This window comes from Larimichthys crocea, unplaced genomic scaffold (assembly GCF_000972845.2).
Source record: "Larimichthys crocea isolate SSNF unplaced genomic scaffold, L_crocea_2.0 scaffold148, whole genome shotgun sequence".
Lineage (NCBI taxonomy): Eukaryota > Metazoa > Chordata > Actinopteri > Sciaenidae > Larimichthys > Larimichthys crocea.
In genome coordinates, this window is record NW_020852030.1 from 1,511,643 (window position 1) to 1,523,101 (window position 11,459).

The following is an 11,459-nucleotide window of genomic DNA, read 5'->3' on the forward strand; positions in this document are numbered from 1 at the left end:
TCAGTTTCCTTGTCCTCAGTTTCTTTTCTGTTTACTACTACTACCCCCAGGTAGGTGAGTGTGTGAGTATCTTATCTGTGTTTCTCAGTGTGAGAATCAGAAGGTCCGGAGTCGTCGAGGTCGGTTCTGCAGCCGGCCACACTGCTTCTCGAACTTCCCTCTCAGATCCGCTGGGCTGGGCTCGCCATCTTAATCATCTCTCTCTTGTTCTCAGACGTAGTTCAGACTAGCAAAAGAAGAAAAAAAAAAACAACTACACAAAAAGTGCATAGGTGTAAGAACTAAATCTGATTCTGTCAAGTTTTATGAGACCTCATCTTTTCAGTTAATCATGAAATATCACCAAAAATCAAGGAAATACATTAACACACAATAAATGAATTAATATGAATTAAAACAAATCTTAACCATAGATAGATAGATAGATAGATAGATAGATAGATAGATAGATAGATAGATAGATATATACTTTATTTATCCCAAGCTGGGAAATTATAGTGCAGCAGCAGCATTACACAAAGTGACAAGTGACAACAAGAATAAAAATATACTATAAGCAAAATATACATAATAAAATATCAAAAAAGCAATAGTAATACGATAAAATAAAATAAATTGTAATCAATTATTCATGAATTCATATCAACAATAGTATTTTTAACAGACACATTATTTAAGCATCTCTTTCTTAACCTCTATTTATCTTATATCAACCACCACGGTCAGACTGTTGTGAGCCAGGAGGTCGATCAGAGTTCTGTAGAATGACTTCACGTTGTCCTACAGGAAGACACAAATATCACACACCAGACTCTAAGAGAGCAGTCTGCATGGATGAAGTTCTTCTAGCAGATCATCTTACAGTTCAGATGCTGTGTCGAAGCTTATATAACTTACTCACCATAGTCTTGATGTGGCTCTGCACTGAGTGGTTGTCACGACACAGGTTGGCCATGAGGCCGAGGCACAGCATGATGACGTCGTCATTGTTAGACTGGCTGTTGGGCAAACACACGAGGTGACGCGGTTAGATACACGGCGGTCACCGAGCTTCGTTACGTCACGGTCAGATGTGGTTCTTACATGTTGGTCACGAGAAAAGCGATGAGCTCGTGGATGTAGTTTGTGGACTGGAAGATGCGAGTGTTGTACGTCAGTTTCTGCAGCACCTGCAAACACTGAGTGGAAAAAAACATACGAGATCATGATCCATGCACGGCTCAGAAGATTATTCAAACATTGAGCTGTGGAGTTGTGAATCGCAACGCTCTATTTTTACGTAAGAAGGTTCCTAGCGGAGCGAAATGACGTGGCAGCCGCGATAAGAAGTCGAGTTCTCTAAACGTCAAAGAAAGGTGCTTCCTGTCTTGTCTCCTTTAGCAGAGGACACATTAGACCGTCCTTTAGGAAAGGAAAGGATGTAATACCGTCCCACAATCACAAAAGCTTGTGAGAGAGCGTGTGAATACAGACAGACATGTTACTCAAGTTCTGTGGTTTATCAGCGTGATCAGCGACACGCAGATCAGAGTTATGCACACTCGTCTCGTCATGCAGAGGTGTTCAAGTTTCCGGTCTGCTGATGGTGTGAATACAAATCAATCTACAAAACCGCGATGGATGTCCGGCGTCCCTGCAGATCGTCACGTACGTTACCACTGTTTATTTTCACCACAGATTCACGTCAGGATGTCTTTTTTTTTTTTTTTTTTTTTTTGTCTATTCGACTCTCTCAGTTCACCCTCTCCTTCCTGGTGTGAAGGACAAACTATGGCGACCACGAGATGTGTGAGAAATGTTATTTAGAAGTGATTTTACACTAATGAAAACATAGATATGCATGAATGGACCACACCATAAACATAAAATTACATTACATTGCATTTAGCAGACGCTTTTATCCAAAGCGACTTACAGAGGAGGACATAAGCTGAGAAAGGTGTAAAGGACACAGAGTAGTTGTTAGTGTTGTTAGTTTTGTTAGGCAGGGAAGCATTCTGGAAACAGAAAGGTTTTTACAAGTTTTTTAAAGGTAGAAAGGGATGTTGCTGTTCTAGTAGCCGTTGGTCATTCCACCATTTGGGGACGACCACAGAGAAGAGTTTAGAGTGACCTCGCTTTGCGAGAGGCGAGGGTACAACTAGACGGTTTGTATGAGCGGAGCGTAGCGCCCTGGTCGGGACGTGAGCCTTTAGTAAGACGCTGAGATAGGCAGGGGCAGATCCTGAGGTGGTTTTGTAGGCTAGCGTCAGAGCTTTGTGTTTAATTCTGGCAGCTACAGGCAGCCAGTGCAGGTCGCTGAAGAGTGGGGTGACATGTGACCTTTTAGGTTGATTGAAAACCAGTCGCGCTGCGGCATTCTGGACCATTTGCAAAGGATTGATCGCGCAAGCAGGTAGGCCAGCCAAGAGCGAGTTGCAGTAATCGAGGCGGGAGCTGACTGTAGCCTGTATCAGGAGCTGAGCGGCATATTGGGTCAGGTACGGTCTGAAGTTAGTTAAATTATAAGATATAGAGTCAGTCTACTATTATCTAGTGTAACCAGCATGAAAAATCAGGTCACTCACCCAGTATTTGTCATTTACACAGACCCGGTAAACCCCCAGTAGGTGGCAGTGTTCCCCTGTTAGTGATACATACCTGAACCTGGCTCAGGTCTCACCTGAGGGGAAAACGCGCCTTTTCTCTCTGAGACGCGAGCCAGACAGCAACAGACCAGACCGAGGGAGTCGGTAGCAAAAAGTGAATAAAAACAAAGCAAACACAAAGAAAAGAGTTATAAAGAGCTGCGGACAACGGCAGAACCGTCCGCCGGTGAGTTAGCATCCCGTTAGCCTGTAGCCCGGTAGCCGTTTAGACAGAAAGATGCATTATTGTGTCATAAACTCAGGTTAAGTTGGTCTGTGTTGATTAAAAATGACTCTGGTTCACTTTTTACCGTAGTTTATTGTTTGGAAAAAGATCGTTAGCTTGGAATGCTAATGCTAACAGTTCATGCTGAGTCATGCTAACCGCTAAGCTAATCATTAAGCTAAGCTAATTTAATTTTGATGAAGAAATTTGCACTTTTGTATAAAAAACTGTAATTTATCTGATGTTCAAGAGTTAAATAATTAAAAGGTGAATTAAAATAGTTAAAAACTGATGATATAAGATAAATAGAGGTTAAAAAAGAGATGCTTAAATAATGTGTCTGTTAAAAATACTATTGTTGATATGAATTCATGAATAATTGATTACAATTTATTTTATTTTATCGTATTTACTATTGCTTTTTTGATATTTTATTATGTATATTTTGCTTTATAGTATATTTTTATTCTTTGTTGTCACTTGTCACTTTGTGTAATGCTGCTGCTGCACTATAATTTCCCAGCTTGGGATAAATAAAGTATATCTATCTATCTATCTATCTATCTATCTATCTATCTATCTATGGTTAAAGTGAATTGTTTTAATTCATAATATTAATTCATTTATTGTGTGTTAATGTATTTCCTTGATTTTTGGTGATATATTTCATGATTAACTGAAAAGATGAGGTCTCATAAAACTTGACAGAATCAGATTTAGTTCTTACACCTATGCACTTTCTGTGTAGGTTGTTTTTTTTTTTTCTTCTTTTGCTAGTCTGAACTACTGTCTGAGAAACAGAGAGAGAGATGATTAAGATGGCGAGCCCAGCCCAGCGGATCTGAGAGGGAAAGTTCGAGAAGCAGTGTGGCCGGCTGCAGAACCGACCTCGACGACTCCGGACCTTCTGATTCTCACACTGAGAAACACAGATAAGATACTCACACACTCACCTACCTGGGGGGTAGTAGTAGTAAACAGAAAAGAAACTGAGGACAAGGAAACTGAATTGACATTGATAAAACACACATTGGATCCATCCTGAACCGAACTTGCCAAATACTGAGCAGGATAGCTCAGTCACAGGACTCTTCATTGTTTTGGTTTTGTTTGTTATTTTACGGCGCCTTATTAATTTGGAAAAAGTGCACAGTTACGCTGCAAATGTTTATTTTCTTATTTTTCATTGATATTAAAATATTACCTGTTCGTATACCAATCCTCCTTTGTGTCATTTCCCAACTCCTACCGAACCTAGAGATGTGAGTATTCCTTAATTCTCCAAGTAAAGACTAAAGGTGCTACACGAGTACTACATCAAGAAGGGTGTATGAAGTAATATAATGAAGTAATATGTAAGTAATATATGTCAAAAATGATCCTATTTTCTAAAAACAGGTGACTAAACTGAGCACACAGATGTAGCTCATGTAGCTTGTGCGTGACATTGTTTTATCAATTTTATCTTCATCCCATGTTATTATCTTTCTTTGTGTCTAGATCTTGTGTATCTTAAGAGCAACAACTGCATCAGAGGAAGCTAATGTGGATTCTTTGCTCAATTAAAATATAAAAATGGTGATTTACAGGAGTGCAGAGCATGTTTTGTTTTGTTTGTAGAAGGTTGTAGAAGAGAAATCCTACAGTACCACCTAAGTACACATATCCACCCTCCATCCATTCACTCCTCTTCACTTATTCTTATCCCCAATAACACATTCCAGATCCTCCTGGAGGATCCTGAGGCATTTTCAGGACAGCTGGGTCATAAAGTCCATTCAGCAAGTTCTGGGTCAAATATGTTGTTATGACATAAATGCTAAAAGTTCAGGTGAAACCACTTTCTCTAAGAGGTTGGACAAGAACAGAATTTTGGGAATGGTTACAAACAGAGTTTTAGGTCCACGTCTCTTTGAGGAAAAATCATTCAGAATCATGTCTTTCAGGCTTTTTCATTGCTTTTCACTGTTATGTAGATGATACCCAGACTTACCTACGTATCAGTTTCAGGCTGATTTTACAAAAAAAATAAACTGAGGTGCAGTCGTGTGCAGTAGACTGATGGAGGAGGGAGGAGAGTAGAGCTGTGTGCTGTGTTTAGAGGAGGGACTCCATCATTTAAAGAAGTGAAGAAGTTCCTGGTTTGACACTTAAGAAGGAAGAGAGGCGACAGGAAACATTCAGCGCCTTGTCATCATGAACGTCCGTCACACTTTGATCTGCGTCTTCTTCCTCTGTGAGTACATTCACGTTGTATTTCTGTCACTGTCTTGTTATTACAGCATTTTTACTTGTTTTCTGTATTGCTTGATGATTGATGTATTAATGTTTTAGGACAGTCTTGAAAAAATATGAACCGAGTTCAGAACAGTGACTTCCAGTTACTTCCTCTAAATAACTGCACGTTTTGAGGAAATAAAATAAAGAGCACAAAATAAAGAGTGATGTTTTACCCAAAAGAACACGTTACATTGGGCTTATGTTGCTCGCTACTGACTTTCTACTGCGTTAAGTTGACTGACTTGTTCAAAGGCTTCCACCTTTAACGCAATTACCATGAGACCCATGCAAGTAACCCTTTTCACACGCTCTCACACCGCGTCCATTAACCTACAGATTCATATTTGTCCCTTTCCTCCTGATAGTCTGAAATGCTGTGCTGTGGAAAAATTCTACTGCATTACCAAAAACCAAAGAGCAATACTGAAAAAAGAGTTGGACAACCACAGTTGTCTTTTAAAATGTATTTCTGTGCAGAAGGAGCAGGCAGAAACAGAGTACACAGGAAGTCTGTCAGTGACGCAATGAAGTCAGTGAAGTAATTTAATAAGTACAAGCTGATGCTGAAAGAGGAAGTTTGTGGTTTGTGGTTGCTTTTGAACAGTTAAGGCATATGCAAATGCATGCTATATGTTTCTCGCTGTATTAACACAGAAAGGGAGGCTTCAAAGCTCCTCCTTAATATATTATCTATCTATTGATATATCTATCTATCTTTCGGCCCTCATTAACCTACAGTCTGATTTACAGTCAGTCTACAATACAGAAAGTACTGACCATCAGTGTTCTCTGTTCATCTTTTCAAACAGCACTGTGTGGTGGAGACTCTGTCAGTGCAAAACTGAATATTTATGCAGGAGCTGAAGGAGGAAATGGTACAATTAATTGCCGCTTGTCTCCGTCTGGAAGAACGAAGTTCTTCTGTAAGGACGAATGTGAAGCAAAAGATATTCTGATTAAAACAGATGGGGTCAGAGCTCAGAGTGGCAGATACAGCACTACATACAGAAACAACTCTTCTGGAAGAGAAAGTCTGTCTGTTACCATCACACATCTGATCAAGTCTGACTCTGGACGGTATAGGTGTGGTTTGGGCAAAAATCTGGTTCCAAATTCATACTGGGACTTCGAGGTCAGAGTTTTAGACGGTGAGTTTCTACTGAAAGTTATTGAACCTGATATATTCAGCATGTTTACAGTTGATTTTATCAATATGTATCAATATATTATTGTGTGACTGTGAATCTGTGTTAACGTTAAAATGTTGTGATCAGACTGCAGCCTGTTACAATTTAGCACAGACATTAACTTTTAACTTTTACTTTCTACAGCGTCACTGTTGGAAGATCACTCTCGTTTTATCCAAGCAGATACTGAGGGAGAAAATATCACATTTGGATGCACCGATACTGCGATAAAGCAGAAGTTCTTGTGTAAGGGCGACTGTACAAAAGAAGAGGACATTATTATTGAGACAGAAGAGAACAGAGCTCAGAATGGCAGACACAGCATTGAATATAGAAAAGGATCTGTATTTGGACTTCATGTCACCATCACAGAGGTGACCACGTCGGACACAGGACGGTACAGATGTGGTTACGGCAGAGCTTTGTCTCCAGATTCGTACTACGACAAAAATATTCTTGTCTATACTTGTGAGTTTTTTATGAATTCTTCATAACCCATGTACCTTTCATTCAGTTCATCTTCAATCCTAAAAGAAACTTAAAATCAGGAGTTCAGAAAGTTCAGAAAAAACAGCTGGATGTTTGGCCTTCAAAATAAAAGTGCTATGTGCAGCAGTGCAGAGAGTGAAGCTGAGGGAGCTTTCACACCAGGATAGTCCGGGGGACTCGGTTTGATTGGACAGGGAATGATAGGAGAAATTTCACACCTTTGTTTGGTTTGGTTCACTTTCACACTGCACTGTTTGGTCCGCTTTAAACGGACCTTGAACTCTTTTGACTGGTACTGTATGTAAACGATATCTAATCGAGCATGATTTAACAGTAACAGTCTCTGTGTCTCTATAGAACACACACCTAATATAAAGCTAACTGATAACTGAAGAGTTATCCTGCCCTAACGGCCGCCCGTGCGCTCCTGGATGCGCCGTGCACCCCTGGATGCGTGCGCCCCCATCGGGCTGTCCGATGCCCCCCTCTGCCTTGTCAACACCACGCTCCCGGGGCGCCCGCTCCGCTAACTTAATGAGCGGATTCGAAAATTACCGAGGTTTTTTGCTTTTTCGGGCGTTCGTGCGCCCCCCACGGAGAATGCGCCCTGGGCGGCCGCCCACATTGCCCATAGCTAGGACCGGCCCTGCCTGTAAGACAGGTTCAAGTGATAGCATCATATAGGCGACGCAAATGTGACACGCTGCACAGCTGTAGGCTGCCACATCCTGGAGTCTATAAAAAAGTAATAAATGTTAATGTAGCATTTCTCTGTATGTCGTTCAGTATCTTGTCATTTTATTGTTTTTTAATTATTCACAGCTACGACCACTTCCAAACCAAACTGGACTCATCGACCTTTCACAACACCAGTCCCATCAGCCTCCACACTGACAAGCACTCAGTCTGACCAGCAGCTGACTGAGACAACACCATCTTCAGGTACATCCACACACTATTTGATGGATCTTAGTCTGACTGAAAACATTTAAGTGTCCTTCCAGCATCCAGCAAAGCCTCTCAGCAGGCCAACAATGGACAGTTTATCTCTTTGGTCTTTTCTTCTAGTTTTTCAGCCTCAGCCAGACATGTTGAATGAATAAAAACTACATTACCCATGAGGTTTAGAACTATAGAGAAGATCCCAGACGATGCTCTTTTGGTTTTAGGATTTGCATATTTTTAGTTTGTCCCACATGTCGTCATCTTCAATGAAGAAGCGTCTTTAAGACAAACTTTGTCTTCTCTTCAACCTCACACAGGTGTGCTGCTGTATGTGATTGTGATTCTTGTCATCGCTGTCATCATCATGGGGCTGGCACTGATGATAATATGTATTCAGAGAAACAACAGACCTGATGGTGAGGCAACAAGAAAAAAGAACATCATCACCAAATATGGGATTGGCTATGATCGATTCTCTTTCTCCTGATCTCTTCCCATTACACACTTCAGACATCACACACATTATTATAACAGAAAAATATTTTGTCTCTTCCACAGGTTTGAGGACCAGAGGGAACTCAGACGGCACAAACATGGAGGTGACTTCCTTTAACTCTTTGTTTGCTCTGTTGGCTAAGATGTGCATAAGATTGTCATTAGATAGACTGATACTGTTCCTAATATATCTGCTAAAATAAAGCAGATCATATGCTGATTCTGTCTTTAGTCAACACGGCTGTGTTTAGCCACCTTTAAGGCTGATTTATAGTTATATGTAGGTCCTTGTAGAGGCTACCCTGTAGCCTACACAAGTCACCTTAAATAATCTACTTTCCTTACTGTCTGTCATTCATATTTTTAACACCACTGCTACCATAGCATGGAGTGCTACTAATCTAAAATATATATTTTTTTTTGTTTGTTTGCCACATAACTCCATGTGTTATTTCATAGTTTGGATGTCTTCAGTTTAAAAACTTTTGATTGAGAAGGTGTGTCCATATTTTTGACAGGTGTTTTTTGTTTCAGGTTTACGACCATGAGAACTGTCCTGCAGTCCATAATCATGAAGACTCCACCTACCAGAGCCTCAATCCAGCCACCATGGACGAGGACCAGATCTACTCTGCGCTCACACACACATAATACATAGTTATTGTTCCTCAAAGGTCCAGTTTGTATGTTGGCCCTGAGAACTCAGCGTACTGCAGCTTAAGAAAACATTAGAAAACGTTAGCACAACATTTAGTATGAAAAAAAAAAGTATGCCACATTGCCTTATTGCCACATTATCTGTAATATCTTCTGTATCTATATACTCCATTATATAATAACTCATGTAGTACTTCTTAAAAGCAAAATTCTTTTTATCTAAGCTAAAATAAAGTTAAATTATAAGATATAGAGTCAGTCTACTATTATCTAGTACTACATCAAGAAGGATGTATGAAGTAATATAATGAAGTAATCACCATGTCATGTCAAAAAATGATCCTATTTTCTAAAAACAGGTGACTAAACTGAGCACACAGATGTAGCTCATGTAGGTTGTGCGTGACATTGTTTTATTCATTTTATCTTCATCCCATGTTATTATCTTTCTTTGTGTCTAGATCTTGTGTATCTTAAGAGCAACAACTGCATCAGAGGAAGCTAATGTGGATTCTTTGCTCAATAAAAATATAAAAATGGTGATTTACAGGAGTGCAGAGCATGTTTTGTTTTGTTTGTAGAAGGTTGTAGAAGAGAAATCCTACAGTACCACCTAAGTACACATACCCACCCTCCATCCATCCACTCCTCTTCACTTATTCTTATCCCCAATAACACATTCCAGATCCTCCTGGAGGATCCTGAGGCATTTTCAGGACATCTGGGTCATAAAGTCCATTCAGCAAGTTCTGGGTCAAATATGTTGTTATGACATAAATGCTAAAAGTTCAGGTGAAACCACTTTCTCTAAGAGGTTCGACAAGAACAGAATTTTGGGAATGGTTACAAACAGAAGGATAAGGGTTGGGTTTCTTTAAAAGGGGGCTGGACCACTGCATGTTTAGAAGTGACAAAGAAGACAAAAAGACAAACTGATCTACTGCTGGCCACATGCTCTGCATCAGCCTTCTGGGGGCAGTTGCTTTCATAAAAAGACCCACTTTTATTCTCTGGCATTTAAGTGTGTTTAAACTTTTGTTTTTATGATAGAAACAACCTTAGATTAGATTAGATTAGATCAACTTTCTTGTCATTACACATGACTGTACAGGGCAACGAAATGCAGTTAGCATCAACCAGAAGTGCAATAGGCAGTAAAGTGCATGTGGCATAAATATTGTGGTATATAAAAAGTAAGTCTAGTATTTACAGATCAGAGGCTATGTACAGGTGAGACCATATATACAGGTTAATGAGCAAGATATACATAATGATTGAGGGAGGTACTATGAACAATTATACAGATGGATGTTCGTTAAGTGGGAGAAGACTGAAACAGGAACTAGCATACATAATTACAATAGAGGAAATGGCCAGATGTAAATTAGGGATACAAAGACAGATGACATGAGGCAACCTATAGTGCAAAAATAAAAAAGCATTAGCTATTTAAGTTACTAGACTAGTGCAATGTGCGGTGCATAGTCTGTGCAAAAGATTGTATAAGTGAAAGTGAGCAGTGCAGAGAGACCAGTAGTGCAGTGTGGACGGTGTAAAAGTCTTTGGTCAGTGACTGAGTGACTGTGAATTGGTGTGTGAGGTCAGCGGGGGGTCAGAGTTCAGTAGTCCACAGCCTCTGGGGAAAAAGTGTTCCTCAGTCTGCGGGTCCTTGTCAGAGGCTTCTGAAACGCCTGCCAAGGGCAGGAGGGAAATAGTCCATGTGCTGGTGGGAGGGGTCCTTCAGAATGCTGCGGCACGACGCAGACAGCGCTTCTTCTGGACGTCCTCAATGGCGGGAGTGGAGTTCCTTGTGATGCGCTGGGCAGTTTTCTCAACGCGCTGCAGGTGTTTGCGCTCCGCAGAGCAGCTTCCGTACGCAACATGTGACACGTTTGTTGGATGCTCTGATCGACGCAGTGGTAGAAGTTCCACCGAATGGCTGAAGACAGATGGTTCTTCTTCAGAGTCCTCGGAAAAGAGGCGCTGGTGAGCTTTCTTGACCAGGCTGGAGTGTTTGGTAGTCCAGGACAGGTCCTCTGAGATGGGTCCCCAGGAACTTGAAGCTGGAGACACGTTCGACGGCATTCCGTTCATGTGCAATGGAGTCATGCGTGCTTCTTCTCTCCTTCCTGAAGTCAACAATGAGCTCCTTGGTCTTGCTGGTGTTAAGGAGCAGGTTATTGTCGGTGCACATTGGTCAGGTGTGTACCTCCCTCTGTAGCTGTTCGTCGTTGTTGTGAGAGATCCCAATCACGGTGGTGTCCGTCTGCAAACTTGATGAGGGAGTTGGGAATCCATGCACAGGTCTGCAGTCGTGGGTGAAGAGGGAGTACAGGAAGGGGCTCATGCACACAGGGCCTGTGGGCACACCCTGTTTGAGTGTGACAGTGGTGGCGCAGAATGTGGCCTGACCTAGTGTTTGGTCTGTTGGTCAGAAAAAGTCCATGGATTCCAGTTGCAGAGGCGCGTTGTCTGATGCTCCAGGGCTCCAGTTTTGGTGATGTAACTTGGAGGGGATGACCGTGTTGAAGCGGAGCTAAGTCATGAACGAGA

The 11,459-nt window shown here is 41.1% G+C and overlaps 1 protein-coding gene across 3 annotated transcripts in view; it reads left to right on the forward strand.

The window, feature by feature from the left end:
• The window catches only part of LOC104937449 (polymeric immunoglobulin receptor-like), a 38,720-nt gene that overhangs the window by 16,227 nt on the left and 11,034 nt on the right, over window positions 1-11,459 (forward strand). Inside the window, exons 1-7 of one of the 3 annotated variants that reach the window (XM_027275609.1) lie at window positions 4,900-5,089; window positions 5,943-6,281; window positions 6,465-6,788; window positions 7,632-7,751; window positions 8,072-8,170; window positions 8,313-8,353; window positions 8,784-9,449. In XM_027275609.1, the coding sequence (XP_027131410.1) occupies window positions 5,050-5,089; window positions 5,943-6,281; window positions 6,465-6,788; window positions 7,632-7,751; window positions 8,072-8,170; window positions 8,313-8,353; window positions 8,784-8,900 (1,080 nt within the window). In that variant the 5' untranslated portion in view covers window positions 4,900-5,049 and the 3' untranslated portion in view covers window positions 8,901-9,449. Of the gene's footprint in view, window positions 1-4,476; window positions 5,090-5,942; window positions 6,282-6,464; window positions 6,789-7,631; window positions 7,752-8,071; window positions 8,171-8,312; window positions 8,354-8,783; window positions 9,450-11,459 lie in introns of those variants that run through there. The other 2 variants (XR_003461786.1, XM_027275606.1) reach the window with 2 other exon arrangements.